The sequence below is a fragment of the Erigeron canadensis genome, chromosome 1 (assembly GCF_010389155.1).
Source record: "Erigeron canadensis isolate Cc75 chromosome 1, C_canadensis_v1, whole genome shotgun sequence".
Lineage (NCBI taxonomy): Eukaryota > Viridiplantae > Streptophyta > Magnoliopsida > Asterales > Asteraceae > Erigeron > Erigeron canadensis.
The window spans coordinates 45,394,356-45,419,267 of NC_057761.1; the positions used below are offsets into that span (position 1 = coordinate 45,394,356).

The 24,912-nt window shown below is 35.3% G+C and overlaps 3 protein-coding genes across 3 annotated transcripts; 2 read left to right on the top strand and 1 right to left on the bottom strand.

Annotated features, from left to right (window-relative positions):
* The first annotated feature begins 2,807 nt into the window (after positions 1 to 2,807).
* Positions 2,808 to 3,643, top strand: LOC122586097 (1-Cys peroxiredoxin PER1). Its single transcript, XM_043758204.1, has 3 exons — positions 2,808 to 3,074; positions 3,167 to 3,313; positions 3,398 to 3,643. The coding sequence occupies exons 1-3, from the start codon at positions 2,808 to 2,810 to the stop codon at positions 3,641 to 3,643; spliced, it is 660 nt and encodes a 219-aa protein (XP_043614139.1).
* Positions 3,644 to 6,286: 2,643 nt separating this feature from the next.
* Positions 6,287 to 8,902, bottom strand: LOC122585778 (primary amine oxidase 1). Its single transcript, XM_043757902.1, has 4 exons — positions 7,775 to 8,902; positions 7,329 to 7,442; positions 6,713 to 7,245; positions 6,287 to 6,624 (listed from the first exon to the last, which is right to left on the bottom strand). Exons 1-4 carry the CDS (start codon positions 8,900 to 8,902, stop codon positions 6,465 to 6,467), a joined length of 1,935 nt encoding a protein of 644 aa, XP_043613837.1. The 3' UTR covers positions 6,287 to 6,464.
* Positions 8,903 to 12,522: 3,620 nt separating this feature from the next.
* Positions 12,523 to 23,357, top strand: LOC122580382 (importin beta-like SAD2 homolog). Its single transcript, XM_043752656.1, has 20 exons — positions 12,523 to 12,712; positions 13,766 to 13,938; positions 14,004 to 14,174; positions 14,405 to 14,590; positions 14,979 to 15,175; positions 15,260 to 15,320; positions 15,533 to 15,607; positions 15,696 to 15,773; positions 15,888 to 15,950; positions 16,039 to 16,122; positions 16,193 to 16,353; positions 17,035 to 17,074; positions 17,205 to 17,345; positions 17,775 to 17,894; positions 17,991 to 18,206; positions 18,897 to 19,070; positions 19,459 to 20,116; positions 20,403 to 20,620; positions 21,242 to 21,377; positions 22,845 to 23,357. The coding sequence occupies exons 1-20, from the start codon at positions 12,571 to 12,573 to the stop codon at positions 23,003 to 23,005; spliced, it is 3,255 nt and encodes a 1,084-aa protein (XP_043608591.1). The 5' UTR covers positions 12,523 to 12,570; the 3' UTR covers positions 23,006 to 23,357.
* The last annotated feature ends 1,555 nt before the right edge of the window (positions 23,358 to 24,912 follow it).

Genomic DNA, 24,912 nt, shown 5'->3' on the forward strand with positions numbered 1-24,912 from the left:
GGTAATTAAGTTACGTTCTAACGGTGTATTTTTCTTTAATGAAGCTTTTGTATATTGATCGTGTTTCCCTTATCCTTGATCCTTTAATTTCAAGAAAGAGGCCAGTTCCGTATCAAGAAAAAGGTCGTGGATGTCATGGAGTTGAACAGAATGATATAATCAATGATGTGAATCATGTGACTCCACATCATTTGCAGTTTTATAAGGATGGAGGGGAGGAAAATCTCCGTTCTATGCCACCAATCAATGGTAATATTTCTAAATTTGTTTACTTTTTCTCTCGTATTTGGTAGTTAAACAGTCAGTTTGTTGGTTCAACAGTTGGTGGGCAAAAAACAATTTGACTTGGTCAAAATCCTTTTGTGGTTGAAGATGAGGCGAAGGAGACAAGTGATTTAGAAAAGGAGGAGGCAAAGGAGACAAGTGATTCGGAAGATTATCAATACTTCAATTCATGACACAAGCAATGTGAAACTTGTCTAATCTATGGCAGAACTTCATGGTAATATTTTTAAATTTTCTACAGTTGGTGTGCAAACAAAAAGGGGACCTAACATGGGACTTACTCTTCGCAAAGAAAGGGTCAATATTCTAAAATTTGTATTAATTTTATTAGTAAAATTATATTTGGTTTTTCTCACAGGTAGGGATGGCAAAAATACTCGTACCCGATGGGGAACCCGATACCCGCACCCGATTTGACTGGGGAATCTCCGAGTTGACCGGGGATGGGGACGGGTATGGGGATGTAAATCTAATCCCTGATGGAATTGGGGACGGGGATGGGAAACCGTAAATCCTCGATCCCCATACCCGAACCCGAAAATACTATATATATATTTATTAGAATCACTTTAAGTCCTTATCTATATTCTAGAAAGAAAATGTCAAAATACATTAGTTTATACATAGAAAGAAAATGTCAAAATACACATTCTCCTACGTATTTTTTATCAAGATAAATTCATGTTCATTCAAAAAAGGAATCCCCGATACCTGACGGGGATCCCCGATACCTGATGGGGACGAGTATGGGGATGTAATTTAATTCCCCGACGGGGATCGGGATTACAAGTGAAAATCGGGTACGGGGATGGGGATTAAGATCCCTGACAATCCCCGCCCATTGTCATCCCTACTCACAGGTCTTGGGTTCGACTTTTAAGAGTGACAAGTTTGTGGGTTTTTTCCCTGAATCACCTGTAACGGCTTATGGTCTACATCTCGTAGTCTATAGTACGTGCATGGCTTCACCATTATACGGTGAGGTGTTCCTGATGTTGAATACCGACTAACCGTTCAAAAAAAATATATTATATTTGGTTGTTGGTTAAGTAGTTGAAGATGATGAAGTTGGATCAAGTGGAGTTGCTTAACCACGAGCTATTGCAATAGCTATGCCCACCAGGAGGGGTGTTGGAGTCAGGAAACCGGTAGTTAGGTACAGTCTTTCAGGTAAACAGAACACTCCTAATCACCAATAGGGATGGCAACGGCCGGGTTTAGGTAATCCCGGACCTGGACCCGATTAAAAAAACATGTCCCATACCTGCCCTCATACCCAACTGATATCTGTTTACTTACTAACTGTTGGGTAACGGGTTTCTCCACGGGTAATCGGGGATGCATTAGAAATCAACAATTACATCTAAGCTTTCTCTAACTAGTCACTAGCGTACGTATTTGATAGTCTCACTGGACTTAACATTTTGATTTGTTAAGGATACTAAACAATATAGTCACTGAACTCTAATCTACCAGGTAACTCTAATCTACCAGGTATCTCTATGCAGCAAATTAAGTAGACAAAGCACTAATCAGTGCTTATGTAAAACAAAAGAAAAAAAGGAACTAAGATTATCATTATGAAAACTATTCTTATGCATTAATAGGTTGATACTATCTGTAATTGAAAATATAAATTTTATTTTACGGAATCTAATTTATACGGGTTTGGGGCGGAAGTTTCGGGTATACGAGACGGGTATGCGGGTTTACATCTAAAACCGTCCCTGGACCCATACCCGCATTAAAAAATTAAATCATTCCTATACCCGGTCCTAAACCCCGCCCCGAACACAGACCAAAAATATCGGGTTTCGGGTTTTTTGCTATCCCTAGTCACCAAGAGCCAAAACGGCATGCGAAAGGGCATGATGCTCGTCATAGCTAGTCTATGGTGTTGATATTGGAGATTTTGAAGATTGTACTCCGTAGTAGGTTTATGTAATCAGGCAATTTGCCTTAATATAATTTCTTTTGCTCTCATCATGTTGGTGGTGACCTGTGTACCTTGGAATAATTATGTATGCTATTTGAAAAACAGTTAATATTTTCATGATAGCTATTTATTCCTGGATATAAATCTGCTTAATGAGTATTTACACTTTCAAACTTTTTTGTTTAACGTGGGTATTGTTAGTTTTTATAATTACAATCACATACTAAGAAACTCTATGATATGTTTTAAAAATAAGTATATTTAGTACAGATAAAAAAATTTAAGTTGTTGTCAATTAGGATTTCATAAATGATCGTGGTTTGAACATGGTTACGATAATAAAGTTAGGTAACTAAAGTCTGTTGCATGTCATTGACCATTTGGCAACATAGATATTCAAACTATCAAAGACGTGGTGATGCCAGTTAAATAAGTGGCATCATATCAAGCAGCCACGTTTACCATCACATGACACGTGTCTCCAACTCCTCACTACATATTCCCCACTTCATATATACTCCCACATTCCTCAATCCAAACATTCAACATCCATCCATCAAGAAAATATATAATCAAACAAACAAAAATGCCTGGGCTTACAATAGGTGACTCACTTCCAAACCTGAAAGTCGACACAACTCATGGCCAAATAAAGCTTCATGACTATGTTGGTGATAACTTCACCATCATATTCTCGCACCCTGGTGACTTCACACCGGTTTGCACCACTGAGCTTGGTGCCATGGCTGCCTATGCTGACAAGTTTGCTCAAAGGGGTGTCAAGTTGTTGGGCTTGTCTTGTGATGATGTTCAGTCTCACAAGGAATGGATCAAAGATATTGAAGCCTATAACGTATGTCTATATTAACTTAATAGTAATATTTAATTAACTTAAAATGTACTAGAAAATGATGCATGATGAATTTTGTGGGTGTTGGTGTGTAGAATGGAAAAAAGGTAACATACCCAATTGCTGCTGATCCAGACAGAGAGATTATCAAACAGCTGAATATGGTTGATCCAGATGAGAAGGATTCTTGGGGAAATATTGTTCCATCTCGTGCTCTCCACATTGTCGGTCCTGACAAGAAGGTAATTTAATTAAATTAATTTTGGTGTATTTTTCTTTGTACCTTAATGAATTAAAAATGAGTTTGGTTTTGTATATATGTATAGATAAAGTTGAGCTTTTTATATCCGGCAAGCACGGGGAGGAACATGGATGAAGTGGTGAGGGCTTTGGACTCGTTGATCAAGGCTTCCAAGCACAAAATCGCGACACCCGCAAACTGGAAGGAAGGGGAAGCAGTCGTGATAGCTCCAAGTGTGTCGAATGAGGAAGCTAAGAAAATGTTCCCCAAAGGTTTTAAGACGGCCGATCTTCCATCTAACAAGGATTACCTGCGTTTCACTCATGTTTAATTAATTAACCCATCAGTTACTACTAGTACTTTACTTTGTCAAGATTAGATCTAGACGGTTACTAAGTTTAATTAAAACTCTACTACTTTCTATGTAGCGTTACTTTTGTGGTGTCCAGTACATTTGCTCTCTAATTAATATATATAATCCTTGAACTTTAATGTAGCTACTAGTGAATAAAATCGTAGACCAATATATACCGAAGTTGTGCCTTCTGATTTTTTGTGTAAATTATTTCTTAAAAGAACAAGTTAATAGTTGCACTACAAAGAAGCCTCATTGGCTATAGTGCCATACCAAACTCAATTTACCCACCGCAGGAAAGTCCTAGCTAGGTAAAATGTGATTAAATCAAAATGAGCGCAAGGTTGCGATGACAATTTTCGGTAAGTTTTGGCAAACTCAACAATCAATAAGAAAGTGGTTGAGTTTCATGTCAAAACTCACCAAAAATGAAGGTGTACCTGCCAAGCTACGTCATGGATCATTCGATTCTTAACTTTGCGAACATTTTTTTTTTATTATCATCGAATGTAAACCGGCAACTGTTCAACGATATTGTCACCGACACGAAAGAAAATTTTCGCCAATGCTACCGCTAAGTTAACACTACCGAGCTAATCACATACATGCAATTAACGACAATATTAAAAATATATATACTTTTAGATTCTAATTCCTTTAAATTCCAGTTTCTTTCACGAAATCCAATTCCCTCAAAAATTTCGGCTATACAAGTTATAAAACGACAATATTTCTCAAAATCGAAAACCTCCGATTAAAAAAAATTAGGTTTACGGAGAAATGACAATAATTGGCACTACTAAAAAAGAAAAGGTCACGTAACACTCTCCCAACGTTCACCAGAGACGACAATATTTTGCCAATATATATAACCGATGCAAGTTATCGATTAGAGCCAAAGGAGGAGGTGCAATGGAACCGAAGCCGATATTTACCAACGAAAAGAGCTGATACAAATTATCGATTGTTCTCTTGCCCATTGTAGCCAGAACACTCATTTTCTTGATCCATATTACAATATGGGATGCACATTACTTACTCTGAGGACATGATGTTTAAAGAAGTAATTTAATGTACGTGGCAAAATAAGAGGACACGGATCATGTATTAGAAAATGGTACCTGTTATTTTTTATATATATATATATTTTTAATTCTTATAACGTCACCATCTTCAATCTATGATTCAGGGTCAATATATCTTTGACTAATCTCCAGTAACGCTATTCATCATAGGTTTTTAAAGTAACAAAAATAAACCAAAGAGAGTTCTACAAGGAAATCAAATGACATACTATCTAGTAGCATGATATTAGACTATTATTAGTCATCAACCATTATATAGGGTTGAGGGTTTATATAGTATTCCCCATTATATATGTTGTTTCCCTTTATTATGTCTAAAGCTAATTCGGAAACTTTGGAATGGGAGTAAGCGTTTGGACATTTAAAAAAAAAAAGAGTGTCCGCGCGTTGTGACAGTGAGATGATGTGAGTGATAGGTCAAGTCATAGAGTATGATAGCCAAATGTCTTAGTTGTACGGGTTTCGTCTTCGGATTTAAAAATTGGTTGAAAATATATCGAATGAAAGAGCATAAAATTTTAAGAACAATCATACAATTTTTTATAATTTATCGATATATAATTTTTGAGATAAAAGATTTTGAATGAATTAAAGAAATAAAATGATTTATGAATAAGAGAGAAAAATTGAGTGATTGAGATTTGAGGAAGGAAAAAAAAATGAGTGGTTGAGATTTAAGGATATTATAAGTATATTAGGTAGAGATGTTTAAATTAGTGAATAAAAAGAGCAGTATATCAAATTATTAATTAAGATTTAAAAAAAGATCAAAATGATAAATACATAAAATAAAAATAAAAAATGGGTTTCGTTTGTTATATGTGACACATGATTGGAGTGAAGATGCACCAACAGTTATGATTAAAGATCGCGAAAAAAAGGCAATCAGTTGGCTAAAGTTATGAATCCCGTTCCCAAGATGATAGAATTTGCAAAAGAAGAAAACCATGAGCTTTTAGAGAATTACCATCAATGGTGTAGTGGTAAGGAATTTCAGGTTGAGTCCTATTGCTAAACATATTTTGAGGGATATTGCCTCAATTCCCATAGTCTATGCATTCGAAGTAAACTTTGAGCGACTTCCAACCCCTTTGGCCGATTTGGCTAATATTTCAGTTGACCCTTTTGACCTGTTACGTAACCTGAATCAATCCAATTCTAAATTGTCAACACTCATCCTTCAAACTTTGACCTTTTGTCTCTTTATATGAGTTTTTCATATACTATAATAATATTCTGTAACACAGTGACATTACAGCCCTTTTTATGTCAAATTTTTATTACTTACAGGCGTTTGATCATTTTGTTATTGGTTTTCCTTTATATAGGCAGGAATACTCTTGAGATTCATAGACTCGATTGGTTGGCACACTTATTAGTGATTATATGCATTTAATCCTTTCCAGGGTCAATTTTTTACTTAAGCAATTATTATCAACTCATTAAAAAAAAAACCGAAAAAGAAGCTGCTTCAAATTGTTCGAGGTACTTAACATATTTGCGTTTTACTTTCAGGATTAACAAGGTTCAATAGTTCTGGAACATTATGTAGCGCATTAGGACAATTATCAACAGATATGTTGCTTTACTGTACAAAAATATAAATGAAAAATTTTCAAGTGTTACTCATAACTATTACCTACCAATCCATGGGTATGAGGTTACCGCGTCAAGTATAAATTTCTAAAAGTTTTAATGATAGTATTTTCTGCTTAATTCTTGAGCAATGGGTTTCTTTCAAAGAAGTTAATAGGCCGCAGCTCGAATCCACTGGTGAGTGTTGCCATCACTGGAAAATCTTCCTGGCAGGGGCTGTGATGAAAGCCCACAGTGTACCACAAAACTATATCTTTGTTCATAATTGATCTGTTCCTGCAGTCACCGAAATTATACAAATATTAACTAAAGAAACTTGAGTTTAATTTAAGTATGAAATATTTATTAGAAAAAGAATAATAACCTATTGCTCCAAATGGCCAAGCCATCTTTTCCTGTACTCATGTCAGCATAAAATCCTGCAGCCCATCTCTCGGACTTGTTATAAGCAGTCACCCACACTTGATACTTGGTGTAGGAAGCACGCATCTGCGGGTAATCATCGTCCAATAGTAGAGAAACAGCTGGTTGTCCCGCCATCAACCGATAACCAACATCATTTCCCAACTTAGTCTTCTTATTTGGGTTCACGAGTAATAGCTCTGACGCTTCCAACCCAAGCTTCAGTCGTGCGTCATCTTCTGTTTTTGCAGTCTCTTTAACGACTCTCCAGTAGCTTTTCCTTGGAGAAGCTTTTGCTTTTTTGAGTTTTAGTTTTGCTTTGACAAAAGAATTGTTTTCGCCGTCAATATCAACATCAAGGTAGTATGTTATGAAATGATCATGGTTGTTCCCTATTCTGTTGCTTGCCACCAGAGGCCCATAAACTTCCTCTTTGATCTGGTCGGTTTTTGTGTATGTCGTAGTCTTCATTTCTAGAACACCGCTAAGTCCCACCTGCAAGATAAAGATGGTCTTATTCATCATGGTTAAATAGGAAAATGTAACATCCAAATCTTATAGATTTTTAGATTTCTCACCCCAACTTTTATAGATCCACTTTGTTTGAGTTCCCAGTCAAGAATGTAATCATAGTTTCCTACTGTTGCTACCATTCTGACTACCAGATTAACTTCTGGCTCGCCACTTGTTATCTATACAGACAAATATCGTGTTAATAGACTACTATGACTAAAGTAGAGGTGGAAATTTTGACCCATTTGGATTGATCTTAATGGGTCTCACGGGTCAGTTTTGAATAACTAGAAGGTAAATGGGTCACATGGGTCGGAAGTTGCTCAGATTGTGTATAATTAGTGCATAAACCCCATAAGTTTTCTTAATTGTTTTGACCCATTAGTTTTTCACATTAAAATTCAGAATTCTGTACAAAGATTTGCCCAGCACATCTAACCGGAACTTGTTTTTTGACATTTTACCCAACATGTCCAACCCTCCTAAAGCTTAGAAAGGTGGTGAACTTTACCACTTTTCCTGGAATACCAACTTCTGTATGTCTCCAAGCAATATCCCCAGCATACCTCTCGAAAATGCAGATTGCCCTGGGTACCTCTTGAGGTAGGCCATCTTCCCCAGCCATATATCCGTCAATATAAGCTGCATTACTTGGACAATCGGTCAAAGGCACAAGTGTTACAGCAGATCTACCAAAACCAAATTCACCAACATCTAAGAAAGTCCTATAGTACCATTCACTACTAGGATCCATATAGGGAACAAATGTTTCTGATACATGCCCTCTATACAGCACCCTGCGCCATTCACTTTTTTCAGCATCGAAGATTGATGCTGTTGATATGATTATTCCAGCCCGAGCATTAAATCCCAAATGAAATTTCCAGTTCTTCCACTTGATATTGTGGCCGTTTATGATAAATGATCTATTTGAATTGTTACAAGGGATAGGACTCGGCCTTTCACCAGAATGTTTGAAATCAGTACCCTCAGCTCCAGGTAAAGGAGCTTTTCCCCTATTTACGATTTTGCGAATTTTCATTGAATCAATGTCTACAAGAATGATTAAACCTTCAATAGGCCTTGAAAATACATTAGTTGTACCTTCACGATAGAAGCACGATAATTTTACAGCTCTTCTAGTGATGGCTTCTCCAAACCATCCTATAGTGAATGGAAAACATGTGATCTCTGACACGTTTAAGCCCCTTTGTGAAACCAAGTCTTTGAATTGAGAATTGTTAAAAGGCAATCTTGCTGCTTGAAGTAGCTCGTTGAATGTATATGGAGGGTAACCATCACCTTTATAAACATGATCTGATATAATGGAACTATTGGTCAACTCTACAATGATTTCATGGGTTTGACCGCCACCACGAATCACTACCTTTGCTCGACGATATGGAAAAGATTGGTTTTGTTTGTGGGACAATAACCATTGGAGAACGTCTCTTTTTTCAGGTTCATCAAGATCAACAAAATGAAAGTTGAGATTTGGAAGAGAGCCAAGGTGAGAAGTTGTAACAATATGTTGAATCTTGGATATTTCATTAGGATTCAGGGGATCCAAAGGGTGATGTTGGCTATTGAGAAATACAAACTGCAATGTAATTACTAGAATCATTATAAGACTATCCATGAATCTTTTCAAATGGGAAAGAGATGTTTTCAGTTTTTGGTTAACTGCAGCTGATAACTATAAAGGTGCTTCTGAATGGGTCAACTATGTGACAAGTTGTAGTTTACATCTTTTTTGTTGTTTGCTTTCTTTGTGAGCAAAGGTGAGTTGATATTGAGTTGTTTTTGCTTTCTCTGCATATTATAAGTTACAATCATTCTGGTTTAGCTTAAGGTATAAGCATATGCAGAAACAAATTGTGGGATATCATGATGAAGAAGATATACTATATAAATATAATCACTCAAATGTAACATTGCCAATTGTGACATCTGGGTGCCGTAACATGCTACAGACAACACTATAAAATAGTTGATTTCGATCTCTGACTTGTAACTTGCTAACGAGGCGCGAGATGTAAAGAAGACGAGATGGTTAAGCTTCTGATTACGGATTTGGTGAATCAAGAAACATGACCATGACCTTGTGGTCCAGTTGTTGGTTGGTTTGTTTAAGACCCATGCATTACCATGTGATGTTCATTTTAAGTGTTCCATCCTAATAAACTATTCTTCATAACAGGTGGGTATTGACAAGGGTGAGATTTAAAGATGAGTTTACATCCATGTTAAATATATTTTCAAAATAAATAATCAATTAGTGTTATACCGAGATAATAAACATCCTTTACTAATTAAAAAAGCCCTTACAAATTAAACATAATCCTCACAGCCTCTAGATCACATATTATTCAATGCAATACCTTTTCATTACATGTCACATATGTTAGATATAAATATATGTCGTTGAATTGTTATGTAGCAAATGTGGAAGGAGTATTAGTGAAAATAGGAATGAATGTATAAATACCCTAAGACCCTTTTATATGATAAAATCTAATTTGCAAAAATTAAAAATATAAAATAAATAATAATAATTAAAGAAGGAAAAATAGTATAGTGTTTGATGATAAGACAGGTTGAGATTAAATGAAGATTGTTCGATGATAACAAGTTTGTTTAATGTTTTAATGAGATTCAAACAACTAGTCAATGTTGAAGAGATTGTTTAATCAAGGAGGGGCAAGGGAGAACACGTGAATTGTGTAACTGATAAAAGGCGCCGAAATAATTAATTGATTGAGGGGGAGCAAGAATTAAAGAAGATTTCGTTCAAATGACAAGTTGCACTGAGATAGTTGTTTGTTTGAGGGAGAGCAAGAACTAGGTCAAAAGATAAAATGCTCCAAGATGATTGTTGATTCAAATAAAAGGTTGATCAAGAAATGAAGTTTCAAAGTCAAACCAAACGTACTTCAAAACCAAGCTTCCGCAATTTCAAAATACTTCATTCATTCGTTGAACCTTGGGGATAACCATTAGCATTGAGGTCAATCACCATCAATGAACCCCCAAAACCAACTTTCTTTTTTGACAAAATCAACCAAGCCTAACTGGTCACCTTCCATATAAATTCAAAGAATTTGAAGTCAAACCAAGCTTTCGCATTTTAAAAGAATCCCCGCAATTTCAAAAAAAATACAAAGAATTTAAAGATAACCAAGCTTCTGCATTTCGAATTCAAAGAAATTCAAGATTCTTCAAGCAACATCAAGTTGAAATCGACATTCAAAGTTCAAGATGTCGAAGCTCAAAAGGTAAAAGGATTTCAAAGATGCATTCAAATAATTCATGTTGCAAGAGAAGATCAAGTTTAAGAGATTCGTTTTCTACAAAGTTGTTGAGAATTCAAGAAAAGGTTGGTCGAAGACATTGAAGACAAAGCAAAAGTTTCAAAGTCAATTTAACATCATAAATTATTTTCTTAACAAAATGGACTCATCATGTTTAAATATTAAAGACGATTCATTATTTACAATTCAACACCAAGAGAGAAACTATTAAATATAAATATATATTATTGAATTGTAATTTAGTAAGTGTGGTCCCTTTCATATGTTAAAATCTAATTTGCAATATTCTCTTTCAACCTCCATCGTACACACACAAACCCACTTTACACACATCTAAATTCATCATTATATCCATTATCAAGCTCAAATCTATTGATTACCACATATATAGTTACTCTAGTTTTTTTTTTTTCCAAGAAGAAACTATAAAAAAAATGCATGATAAAAAATTACAAAAGTTAAAAATCAAACGACCCATCTATATAAATAGGGAAAAATACATAAAAAGGTAACCTATTTACATAAAATTCCTAAAAATGGGAACTATTTAGTTTTCGTCTATTTAAAGGATCCAGTTTTTATAAATTTTCTAATAAAGGGAATATCGTTAGTTTTTGACGTCAGGCCTCCGTTAAGTGCCACATCACCCTTCTTTTTGAACCCCCTGAACTTCTGAACCCCTTCCTGTTCCTCTGAAAATACAACAACCACGCCGGAAAAACTTTGACCTCCGATTACTCCCTCGTTCTTACGAATCAGGACCTGAAATCGGTTGCAACATGTTCAGAAATTAATTCCGTACAAAACCTGACCAAAAGTAAGTTCGATCTCCGTCGTTGGAAAACAAGACAACTCGCCGGAAAATTTCAAATCGCGATTACTCTTTTTCAAATTAGAACATGAAACCTGTTGCAATCTACTCTAAATTCAATCTCGAACAAATCCTAACTAATTTTACAGTCCAAAAACGTTGCCTGAAATTTCGACAGCTCGCCAGAAGAACGAAGAACACACTAATACTTGATTTCGAGGTCTGAAAATCAAAGTAATACTTTATGATCACAAAACCACAACGAATTCATATTCAATTTATCGATTTATGCACTTAATCACTCGAAACACAGAGGTGATAGAGTGGAATAAGGTGGAGATAGTGATGTAGTGGTGCCTGCCGGCAATTTTCCGGCAATTCCTCGGCGGCGGCCGGTGGTGGTGTGGCACTTAACAAGGGCTTGGTGTCAAAAACTAACGATGTTCCCTTTATTAGGAAATTTATGAAAACTAGATCATTTAAATAGAGGAAAATTAAATAGGTTACCCTTTTTAGGAATTTTAGGTAAATAGGTTATATTTTGATGTATTTTTCTCATATAAATACTACATGTCTTAATTTACTATCATTTAACAATGTTTAGTAGCGCTATGTAGCACCAGCTTACTTTACCGATTCATTGTTAAGTGAAAAAAACCCCTAAACAGATGGCTATGCAACAACTTACATGTAACTAATTTACTGCTTAAAATAAAAAGAGTAAATTAAATACACACCCTGACATAAGTTATTAATTAATAACAATTTAAAGTATACAATTTGAATGAAAATATATTTCGATAAAGCTCTTAGAAAGAAAAGACTTAAAATAGTTAGAATAAATAAATAGTAAGCATCCAATCCTATGCAGTGTTTTACAAGTTTTCAGTCTTAATATAAATCTTAAAAACCATTTAGATTCTATTAAGTATTAACTCTTCTTTAAATCTCCTTTTTTTTTATTTTGCTAAATGTCATAGAAGATTCTAAATAAATTCATGAATTAAACCCACGTCTAAATAAAACTAGTAAGTGGTTAAAATCTTTTTAATCATATGCGATTAAGTCAAAAGGTTCCCGCCATTATATACACATTTTGGCGCCACCATTTCCCCCAATTTTCACACAACAGTCAAAAACATAAACCCTGAAATAGCTAGGGTTCCAATTGATTCAATCACAATTATGGAATCAGCTGCGCAAGTTGCTCAGCTTCTCAATAACACTCTCAGCCCCGACGCCGATGTTCGTGGTCCCGCCACCGATGCTCTCGATCGCCTCTCTCTAACTCCTAATTTCCCGTTTGCCCTAATCTCTATCGCCATCGGTAATTATAACTCCTTATCTTGTATTTTTTTTAATTGAGTAGCTAAATTTTAACTTGAGCTATACATATATGATCTGTATGTAATATACATGTGGAAAAGTTTATTTATTCATGATATATTTTCTTAAGTAGTCGATAAAGTTAACCTGTAATTAACCGTTATTCAAAATCGTTTCCGGAGATTGATAGTAGCAGTTTTAATAGAATTTACAGAGCTGTTTAGTTGTAAGAATTTTGGAGCTCTTTTTAAGAAATATCAGAGAAATTTAATGTAACTGAAAGCTAGTATAATAATAGTGAATAAAAGAGTTCATTTAATGTGTTCTTCCATGAGATTTATGTAATTTATTACGAGAACGGTACCCGCGCGTTGCGGAGGCCTTCGAGTTAGTGGCGGTGAGATGGTGAGGTGATAGGTCATAGAGTGTGATTGGTCATAGGAGGTGATAGGTCATAGAGTGTGATAGCCAAATGCCTTAGCCGTTCGCCCTCGGATTTAAAAATTCGTCGAAAGTATATCGAATGACATCTCTATGAAAGAGCATGAAATTTTAAGAACACCCATATAATTTTTATAATTTATCGATGTATGGTTTTTGAGATAAAAGATTTTGAATGAATGGGAGGAATAAATGATTTATAGATGAGAGAGAAATAAAATAATTGGTTGAGATTTGAGGAGAGAGAAAAGGTGTTAGGTAAGTATAGAATTGATATATGGGCATTTTGGGAAAGTAAATGTTGAAACTTAAAATGTAAACAAGAGAGATCTGCTTTATAATATAGTATAGATAATTGACCAAATTTTTTGTTCTTAAATTGACTAGCATATGTTATTAAGTTGGAGTTATTACTTTAACGGTAACTGAGGATGAGAAAATGGTAGATATTTGATTGAATTAGTAACTAGACAGATACGTGGGTGATGCTGCGATGGTGGTAGCGGTCAGCGTCATGGTGGCGGTGGCGACGGCGAGTAATATGCTTTTTAAGGGTTATAGATAAATGGGTAAATAAGTTGGGACAGGTAATTGAATTTTATAATAATTGCAGGCGGGGGAAACCAAGGTCAAAGTATTGCTGCTGCAACGTATCTAAAGAACTTAACAAGGCGGAATACGATTGAAGAAGGGGGAGCCTCAAGATTCAGCAAGGAGTTTAAAGACGTGCTTGTCCGTTCTTTGCTTCAAGCAGAACCTGCAATCTTAAAAGTTTTGATTGAAGCGGTATGTGTACTTTTTGTTATAATTATCTTCTCACTTGGTCAGTTGTTGACACATTGTTGGTGCAGTTTCGTCCAGTTGTTGATGCAGAATTTGTGAAGAACAATTTATGGCCTGAACTGGTACCCGAGCTGAGATCAGTAATTCAAGACAGTGATCTGGTTAATACAAGTGGGAACTCTAGATGGAAGGCCGTCAATGCCCTTACAGTTCTCCAGGCTGTAATCAGACCATTCCAGGTGATTTGAAAAAATGTTAACAGTGTCTGTTTGTAATTTAATTTTTTGATGGATGTATTTGCCGTCTCCATTATCATATTTGGTAAAACTGACGTTGGAAAAGTAGTAGCCATGAAAGAGTTTCTTAATCATTGTGGACCTGAAAGCGGTGTGATATATTCTCCATTATATCAGATGTGGGGCCTACTTACACCCTATCTAGCTCTAATGATCCAATGCATTTCTGGCAGTACTTTTTGAATCCCAAATTAGCAAAGGAGCCGGTTCCTCCGCAGCTGCAGATAATTGCACAAGAAATCCTTGTACCTCTGGTTTCTGTATTTCATCAATTTGTGGAAGACCTGTGTATTCAAAATAAAGCTGGAAGGGATATCGAGAAGAACCTTCTTATATTGAGCAAGTGCCTTTATTATGCTGTAAGTGAAAAGTGATAGTGGAGATTACTATGACTAAGAGTTTTTGATATCTTCAAATGCTATATTCCTACATGTTACCAAGACCTTCGTATTCAAAATAGAAGCAAGCTGATACTTGTTATCATATGCAAGTGCATACATGTTCTCATGATAAAGTTTTTGTAGATGATCTTTATGTTTCATTTTCATATAACTTGTAAAAAGCATGTTATATCAAGATAAGTACACATTTGCTGATCTGGTATGAGACACAACTACCCCTCATGTTTAACGACACATGTTTAATATAATATTCAGCTTGAAATGCCTTGCAGTTCCAATTTTATATCATGCCTCTTTTACTATTGGAATTGCTTCTGGGTGTATTACTAATACCCAATTTTTGTAGGTGAGATCACATATGCCATCTGTCTTGGTCCCTCTACTTTCTTCTCTTTGCCAAGATTTGATTCGCATCCTTCACTCAATAAGATTTGAAGATTGTGGTTCTTCTGAAGATGGACACACACTGAGGTTGAAGACCGGGAAGAGAAGTTTGCTTATTTTCTGTGCCCTTATTACCCGACATAGGAAGTTCTCTGATAAGTAATGCACTAACATTGATCAAGTCTAATAAGTTGTATTTAAAGTTTCCATCACTATTCATATTTTTTCCATTTCTTTTCACAGACTCATGCCAGACATTATTAATGCAGTTGTGAAACTAGTCAAGCTTAAAACTGACTTCAGTGTAAGTTCTTATCTTTTAGCCACATTTTGTACAATGTTGAATGTGTTATATCTGAGTTATGATGTCTTTATGTACAGTCATATCTTTTTTTATTACCATGCTGTGTTACATGTGATCCTTTTTTTAGTTATTTGATCTTCTAATGCTATCTGTACTTTAACTCTATATCAGTCTTTATTATCGTAGCATATTGATTGATGTGTGATGTACAGACGCTGGATAGTTTAGCAGAGAGGATTGTGTATTTAGCTTTTGATGTTATATCACGACTCCTAGAAACAGGCCCTGTAAGTTTGACTCAGTGCATTAGCCAGTTAGACCATTAGTTATGTTGCTCGTCTTCATCTGACATCTGATATCACTATCTGGAAACAGGGATGGAGACTTGTTTCACCACACTTTTCATCTTTATTGGAGTCTGCAATTTTCCCAGCAATTATAATGAATGAAAAGGTTTGATATGTCACTTTTATGTTCATAACCTAGATGTAGATTGGAGTTTGCAAGTAAGCGTGGTGTCTACAGATAAATGATGTTTTTTCTTCTATTGGGAATATTTGGTTATAGGATATCACAGAGTGGGAAGAAGATTCAGATGAGTACATAAGAAAGAATCTCCCATCTGAATTGGTATACATTTGTTCTATTCAGATGAGTACATTTGTTCTATATCTGTAGATGATTCAATATCTTTGATTGTGTTGCTTTCTTCTGGCAGGAAGAAATTTCAGGATGGAGAGAGGATCTATTCACTCCAAGAAAAAGTGCATTAAACTTACTTGGTGTTATTTCAATATCAAAGGTCAGTTGTATCAGTATTTCCCCATCTTCATATTGTTAAATGTTTTAAATGAACGAAATCATGTCTGCAGGGCCCACGAGTTGTGGCTTCAGTGACATCCAAACGTAAAAAGGGTGAAAAGAACAACCTTAAAGGTCGGAGCTCTATGGGAGAGTTGTTGGTGCTCCCGTTTTTGTCCAAGTTTCCTATTCCATCTGATGTAAATACATCTTCAATGAAGACTACAATTGAGTAAGCTCACCAGTCCATTACTGATTCTTCCCATTAGTTAGGATCGGATTTAGGAAGATTGGATGTGAATCCAAACACTTGACAATGCTCATAAAAAAGTATTAAATATATGCAAAAGTAGATATGAAGATATACTGATAGAGTATGATTTCTTCCCAATTGTGATGTGTACAAAATAAAACTTAGCCATTCACATGTACAAATAGTGTCCTAAGTGTACAACTTTTATCAGGTAAACTAACTTTTATCTTTTTCCTTATCTGCATTTGTAATTACAGTACCCAATCCCGTCAAAAGGAGGGGTTTGGGGAGTTGCCTCTACCCGACGGTAAAGAGACTGCTTCCAGCTTCCCTGCATTTGCAACATCCTTTATTATACAAAAGTTGAATTTACATTGAATAGGGCAATTGGTTAATATTACATCATTTAGATTTTACTGTCACATGGGTTGGGGCTTAGTTCGGTATTATATATATGAAGAAGTTAGAAGTATCCAAATCACTTTATGTTGGTAGTACAAACACATCTTGCTAAAGTTAAAATCTGGAACACGTTTGAAAGATATCATGATAGGTATAATGTACATCTACTTCGACAACGTTTACATAAGAAGTAATTCTAAACTTTCATTCACTTTTTCTGTATCGCCCTTAACTTTATAGTTATTTCACTTGTGACAGTTATTATGGTGTTTTGATGGCATATGGAAGCCTCGTAGATGTAAGGTTCTCTGTCAAAACTGTTTTGTATCTACTTCAAAAGTTGGTAGTCATTACAAAGGCATCAATTTTGTGACACTGAAACATTTTGATGTACACCATCTAATTTCATATCTAAAATGTGTACTCAGTTTTTGAGGGAGCAGAAACCTGCATATACAACTACCCTTATTCGATCCCGGGTGCTACCATTGTACAATGCATCTTGTCATCCTTATTTGGTTGCTTCTGCTAACTGGATACTTGGAGAGCTTGTTTCCTGCATTCCTGAAGTGAGTTATATATAGCTTCTTTGTAGTTCTATATTCATTATTATGGTGTCAATTTGGGTTTTTTCTTTTCTTTTTCTTTTTTATCGCTGATGGTTCAAACAGGTAAAACGACCAGTCAAATAAGTTAACTGATTTGGAATGTGCTGATAGTGTATCCTTAATGCATAAAAACTTCTAGTTATTAAAATATAGTAATGGATTATTATTGTAGTAAATTGTAATAGCAATACACTTATATCTATCATATGTGGCACTAATTATTTAAAAAAACAATTATAGATTAAAAAAAAAGGTATTTTGGTCAATTCAACCCATACATATAATTAACTGTTTTTATCTATCACCAAACCTTCCCGCCCTCTCCATATTTACCACATCTATGCAGTATCTGTAGAAATTTCTTGAGGTTCTTCTCTATGATATATTCAGGAGATGAGCTCTGATGTCTATTCCTCCTTGCTAAAAGCCTTGATGATGGTTGACACTGAGGATATTTCATGCTATCCTGTACGAGTATCTGCTGCTGGTGCAATTGCTCAACTTGTTGAGGTATGTAGCTTGTGCAATATCTATTTCTGATTTTGTGATTGTGGGATTGTGTGTCCCTCCATATTATAATTCTTGTGTTGCCTTTGCTTTCTGCAGAATGACTTCTTCCCACCCGAGTGGTTACCAGTTCTTCAAATTGTAGTTGGTAAAATCAAAGAAAATAATGAAGAGACCTCTGTTATGTTTGAGCTTCTTAAAACATTGGTGGAGGCTGGAGGTGATAATGTTGCTTCTCATATCCCACATATTACTTCACTGCTAGCTGAAGATATTCTGAAGCATATCCCTTCTAGTCCTGAGCCATGGCCCCAAGTAAGGATACTGCTCTTAGTCCTTGATTGCATCATACTGGAGGAAATGTGTTTTGCATCCTTTGATACTAGTTGTATGTGTTACATGTTCCATTAACATAAACACAAGTATCTACTCCTCATTTTCACCAGTTCACAGGCATAACGTGTAGTAGAGGTGGCAATTCCTTTTTCTTTTTCTTTTTTTTCTTTTTTATCTTGGGTGGGTGACTGCGTGGTTGATTGCACGTCATTTCTTTTATAAACAGTTAGTGTGCTGAATTTGATGGCAATCAACAATATCTGCTCCTTAATAAATGTTTGATGAGATTTTAAGCGTGGAAAATTCACTTTAGTTAACTTATAGCCAGTTCAACCTGTAGCAAAGTTTTACTTTTACCTGCTTGACCCTTCAAAAATAACAATGTAACCTGAACCTGGCCTTTTATAATCAAATAGGTTGAAGTTGCCACCTTTAATTTATACTATATATGATAGTTTGGTTCAAGCTGATTTTGATGGCTGTAGTTAATGACTGCTTTAGCATGTAAACCCTCGACCCTTATTTGTTCTATACAGAATAGTTTAAGTAAGATGAAATGCTATTCCCTTATTCTATCTCGTTTAATTAGTGTGGCATCTTTTATATTCACTTGCAAGCAGATGATGAGAATTAGAAACTGTGAAGTTATCGATTCTGGTTCCATTGTAGGTGGTTGAGCGAGGTTTTGCAGCATTATCAGTTATGTCTCAGTGTTGGGAAGAATCTTTGGCCGAGGAGGCAGAAAATGATGTAACAAATACTGTTGTGGTTGCTGGGCGAGCCACCATTGCGAAAGCTTTTACAGATCTCCTGCAAGAGGCTTGGCTGAGACCTTCCGAAATGGTTGGTTCTAACAATTTCATGTAGTTTCTATTAATTCTATTAGAGGAAAATGGGTGACAGAATGGATAACAGGCCATAATGGATTTGGATCAAAGCTGGTAACCTTCTGATATGGGTCAAGTGGTTAGTGCCCGACAGATATATACCTAAAACACTGTATGTCAAACTTGTTATACTATTCTATAATTAGTCTGGTAAATTTGATTAGGGAAATTATTTTTAATGTTTTACTTTTGATCTTTTTGAATATAATGATTTAGGAGGTTTTCATAATAATAGAAATATAATTTTGGTGATTTACGACATTTAAGCCGTTTTTACCTATTTAATTCTGTTTCTCTAAACTACTGCTATACGCTTTTGACCTGTTTGCAACGTGAATTGTCAGAAAGGTGAAGATTCAGAATTGCCCCCTTCATGCTGCGTAGATGATTCATCAACATTACTGTCATTCATCATATCTGATGTTAATGAAAATGATGTGGTTAAAAAGCAAAAAGTCTCAAAACTCCTGCTAGTTTGGGCTGATCTGATATCAGATTGGCATGATTGGGAGGAAGAGGAGGATTCATCTATCTTCAATTGCATCAAAGAAGCCGTTTATCTCCACAAGAGGGTCAATTTGATGAACTTTGTTATCGGATCTGTAGGTCAACGTTCCATTATTGAAGGAATCTGTGGGTTTGTCAGCAATGCATTTTCACAGAGTCCATCTGCCATTTATAGAGCCTCTTCTTCTGTCCACTTAATCATACATCATTTGACTTGTTCACCCGAAGAACAACGTAGAATGCATGCAGTGACCACAGCTTTCAGCCAGTCAGCATTTTCTTGTTTCATGCAAAAACAGTCAAAACCTTCTCCTCTTTGGAAGCCACTGCTGCTTGCAATATCCTCATGTTATTTATGTTATCCTGAAATTGTTGAGAATGCATTGGAGGCGGATCAACATGAAGGCTTCAGACTCTGGGCCTTGGCACTATTCTCTATCTCTACAAGCAAGTTTGAACATGGTCTTTCAACAGAGTCTGAAATTAAGTTAACTGGTAACTAGAGTCTGAAATTAACTATATATGTTATTTTATTTCCTCCTAAAATTTTGCGTGTTTGTCTTTTATCTTTAAAGGTCACAATATCAAGACATACAATTGGCAATCCTAAGGCATACAATTTTTTGTGACTTGCCAGGCTGCCTGGCCATTTCATGGCATACAAAATTTTTTGTTTTAAACTGCCAGGCCAACATCACTTTCATTTTACCACCTTAATTGTTATTCGACCTTTGGCTATTGTCATTTGAAACTCCTCACTAACACTATGACAATGTTACAGTAATGACATTAGCAAAAGCAATGACTCGGCTGCTTATGGGGAATCAGAGTAGTGGGTTGTTGTGGGAGTGCTTTGCTGCATTAATGGAAGCATCTGTGCGGTTGAGAGAAGTTCAAGAGGAGGATGAAGATAATGATGAAAATGAAGAAGAGAACACTGATGATGATGACAATAATGACGAAGATGATGATGATGATGATGATGATGATGATGATGAGGTCTGTCTTCTTGGTTCATTTATATAACTTCCTTTTAAAACCTAACAGCTCACCTGTTGTTCTGAGATTGTATATATTTGCTTAATGTTTGGTAATTGCTAAACAACTATCGTTAGAGGTGGCAAGATGGGCAGGGTTGGGTTGGATAATAGGTCAAAACGGATCAGGTTGAAACTGGTTATTTTAAATTGGACCAACTTGTGCTGATTTTACCTGATGACACTTTTATGTTCGTTTTTAATTTGTTTCTTCTTTTTATAGTAAATAAACAATGTGTTAAATGTGGTTCCACAGATAATGTACTCTAATAACCTATATCATTGAATAAAACAGTATATGAGGCTGTCTGCATAAAGCTAACTTTTTCCTAATTGACTAGTTTGAGAAAAAACATCCCAAATCAACCAATGAAGTTATATGAAATTGCCACCTCTAGCTATATCATCCATCCTCAGGAAATAAATTGGCATCAACAGCATTCATAAGTTGTCTATAACTTGGTAGACCGGGTGAGAGAAGGGTGTAAGCTCTAAGAAATATAAAACTGTTCATGTCTTTGATTTCAAGTCATATTGTGTCTTGTCAAAAAAGGCTTCTTACTTCATTCATTATCTTTTTTAGGATTCAGATGATGATGTACATGAAGAAACTGAAGAAGAATTTTTAGAGAGATGTGCACAAGCGGCAATTGAGCTGGAAAATGGGACTGGTGTGGAAGAACTGGCCGAGGAAGATGAAGAGCAAGAAATTGAATTGGGTAACTATACTTTGATCATTTTAACTACTGAAACAACATTATTTATAATTTCTGAATAGACCTCAAAACCTCAAAGAGCCATTTTCACTCTCACAAACAAGATCTCAGTCCACAACCTGTGTTTTATAGGGGTGGCAATGGTACGGGTTACGGTTAGTGTGTTGCCGGGGCCATATATCTCAATTCAAACCCAAAATAATAATGTCGAAAGTAGAACCCAACCCACTTAATAAACAGGTTAGTTGTGTCAACCCGTTCAACCCATATTAAATCAAGACATACTTGATAGAAGTTTTAAGTTGAGATTTTTGGCATTTTGAATTCACAGCTTCACACAATAAGTAAATGACCCAATGGTAAACGGAAATGAAATATTTTGAAGATGCACAGTAAATGTTAAGATATAGATATAAGAAAACATAAAATAGTTATAATATTTGGAACTGAACTTTTAAAGTTTTAATGCATAATTATTTTATCTATAGATTTTGACAGGTTGGTGGGTTTTAGACGGATTACAAAGGTCAACCCAAACACAAGCCATATATCAAACATGTTATACGTGTTGACCAGTTTATGACCCAAGCCTCTATAGTTCCAACCCAATCCCACTTATTTCATGTCGTGTGTCGTTCCGGAAATTGCCACCCTCTAGTGTTTTATGAAGAATAGTGCTACATTCTTCTAAACTTCCTTCTAAAACTCTCCTTTGGCATTAGTCTAGCCACTTAAAAAAGGCTCACCTTCTATTTCCCTTGTATGGTCATGCAAAGTGTTCCTTGGGAGGTTTTACAAAGTGTACAGGCAATGTGGCAATCAAATGAATCTATATTGTCATGGAATGTACCTTTACATCAGCTCTAATAACTTAAAATGAGTAGTGCTTTGACAATGTTTTTATCATTTGATTTCATTACATTTTTGTGCTTCATCACAAGAATTTAACCATTTTTGATTTTTTTATATTTATTTGAATTTTGCCAATTTGTTGCACTATATCATGAGAATTCACCGATCTTGCCATTTATTAAAAGGACATTTGATTTATGTTTACTTATATGGAAATTCAAAATGTTATATATGAGGGTGGGGCTTATGTTAAAGTTCAGTTTAAAATTTCTTCATGAGGTCTAATTCTAGTGCTGAGGTGGGGCCTGAAATAAAACATACCGGCACCGAGTCTGTTGTCTCCAAGCTAGTTTACTTAATGAAATTTTTGTTTCATCCGAACTTAGATTATATCAGGCCACTTGGGTTCCGGATTGACCAAAATTACACAACCTACTCCTAAATGGGTTTTCAATATTTTTTTGTAAAAACAAATTGAATAAGTCTGACTTGACTTAAAATGGGAGTTCATCCTCGCTGAATGCCCGGGTTATATAAATCTTGTTATAATATTAAATGGGCACCACTTTATTGGCTTTCTATCAGATTTCCTGCTTATTTGATATATTGTCTATGCAGGTGAGCTGGATGAAGTTGATATCTTATGCATTGTGCAGTCATTGATAGAAAAGAATCACCATGTACTCTTGCAAGGACCCGAGTTGCCACAACAACTAGTTTCAAGCTTTATCGACGCCTTCCCTGAAAGTGCTTCATTCTTTAAGCAGTATCAGAGATAGGGTAATCTACAATGACGGATGATCATCTTTCCTCACCTTTTTTGTTATTTACCAGTTTTTTTATTTAAAAGAGGAAAGATTGTATGAGTGCTGTTAGTTTGAGATATCTGGTGATGATATTCTTAAAGTGTGATTTATTTTTGGGTATATGAGAGAGCCGTGTTTGTAATTTCTGTCTCTCATTCTGAACACATATTTGGGTTGAATGAACATATAGATTGGCCAAGAGCTCGTTTACATGGAGAGCCTGGTTTGCGGTCAATCTTAAGTTAGGATTGCACATCTTTGCAGATATTCTCATTTGTGTGCACAAATAAAGCATGAATAAGATGTCAAAGAGCCAGATTGTTTTGTTTCTTGTGTCACACTGACCACTTATATGTAAGTGGAAACCTTCCTTAAGCTAGTTGAAGTGCTTAAAATCCGTATATGGGCCTGGTCGAGAAACAAAGACGTAAAAGCGAAATTACAAAGAGTAAGATTGTCATTGTTGACAAAAGGATCTTGTATATGCTAATTTATATTTTGAGTCTTGCCACTTATTTTTGTAGTTTGTACTAAGAATTTGATCATTGGACAGTTGGACACTTTGTTGTGAAATGGTACCATATGTCTATATGAATCTCGGATCACCTTATTCACCATCTCTTCATCAGGTCCATCTAATGCTTTCATGTTGTTTGAGGTTATAGTATCGTTTCTGTTTACCCGTTTAATGCTAATTAAATAAAAATCAAACTTGTTTTAAGATCAAACTTTACATAAGTTACGTTGTTTTTAGTTAATGAGAAGCCAATTTACAAATATGCGTTTCAATTGACTGAAGCTTTAAGTAATAATTAGATGGTCATTATCTATTAACTTAATCTTGATATCAGACTTGTATCTTATAGTACAATATATGAGTCGTGTTTAGAACATCATAAGATAAATCAAGTAATTTTTTAAGACCTAACAATCTGTGCTAGGACACTAGGTATAACAAGAAGTTAGGTATAATAATATTAAACATCTTACCACCCAATGATTTTGATAATTCTTTGTTTGTTACATAATTATATAGACCTATCATGCTATGTCACTTTCGGTTTCATACTATTGTAGCAATACCCCAGACACAATGTAGTTATATAGGTAATTCATTGATGAATAATTTAAAGATTTCAAGTCTTTAAATAACTCTTTATGTGTATAAACTAGCTTGTATATATAGTGTGTACAATATAATTAAACTGGTTCACACAGAGAAGGTCTTAATTGGACGACTTTGCAGATAATCTTTTTTCTTTACATAATATTTTTAAAGACTTTTGACAGTTATATATAGGTTGTGGTTCTTCTATAATTATGTCAATCAGAGCTAGTTTCATAAATAAAGATGGCAGATTTCAGGCATTTTAGCCACGAACACAAGCTTACTTACTACAAAAACTTGCAAGGCAAAGAATACCACTGCGACGGATGTAAAATGCCTTGTAAGACGTCGCTATACTCGTGTGATGAAAAAGATTGTAAACATGTCCTTCACTTCCAATGCTACCACGCCACTCAATCTCTTTCCCATCCGTCTCACCGTGCCCATCTTCTGGTTTTATTACCTTACCCAACCTACTCCACTCATTCTTTCAAATGCGACTCTTGTGGTGAAAATGGTAAGGGTTTTAGTTTCAGCTGCTCCAACTGCAAATTCGATCTCCACGTACACTGTGCTTATAAAGGCCTCACGTCATCCTAATTAAACGTAATAATTGAATTTCGATTGAATATGGATGTTGATTGAATATCTGTGTTCTGTTCTGTATTACATTAGCTTGTTTTGAATGAGCCGTGTGACAATTTGTGTGTTTGTTATCTTTCTTTTCATTCCTTGTAAACTTAAAGTACATTCATTTTGGTTTTGTTGGGAT

Bases quoted from the DNA above. Each gene is read 5' to 3' on its own strand.
- LOC122586097 (XM_043758204.1), top strand. From the start codon at position 2,808: ATGCCTGGGCTTACAATAGGTGACTCACTTCCAAACCTGAAAGTCGAC. The intron at 3,075-3,166 runs GTATGTCTATAT...GTTGGTGTGTAG, and splicing joins AAGATATTGAAGCCTATAAC to AATGGAAAAAAGGTAACATA. The intron at 3,314-3,397 runs GTAATTTAATTA...ATATATGTATAG, and splicing joins TTGTCGGTCCTGACAAGAAG to ATAAAGTTGAGCTTTTTATA.
- LOC122585778 (XM_043757902.1), bottom strand. From the start codon at position 8,902: ATGGATAGTCTTATAATGATTCTAGTAATTACATTGCAGTTTGTATTT. The intron at 7,443-7,774 runs GTAAAGTTCACC...TTGTCTGTATAG, and splicing joins TTGGTATTCCAGGAAAAGTG to ATAACAAGTGGCGAGCCAGA. The intron at 6,625-6,712 runs GTTATTATTCTT...CGGTGACTGCAG, and splicing joins TTGGCCATTTGGAGCAATAG to GAACAGATCAATTATGAACA.
- LOC122580382 (XM_043752656.1), top strand. From the start codon at position 12,571: ATGGAATCAGCTGCGCAAGTTGCTCAGCTTCTCAATAACACTCTCAGC. The intron at 15,176-15,259 runs GTAATGCACTAA...TTCTTTTCACAG, and splicing joins CATAGGAAGTTCTCTGATAA to ACTCATGCCAGACATTATTA. The intron at 20,621-21,241 runs GTCTGTCTTCTT...TATCTTTTTTAG, and splicing joins ATGATGATGATGATGATGAG to GATTCAGATGATGATGTACA.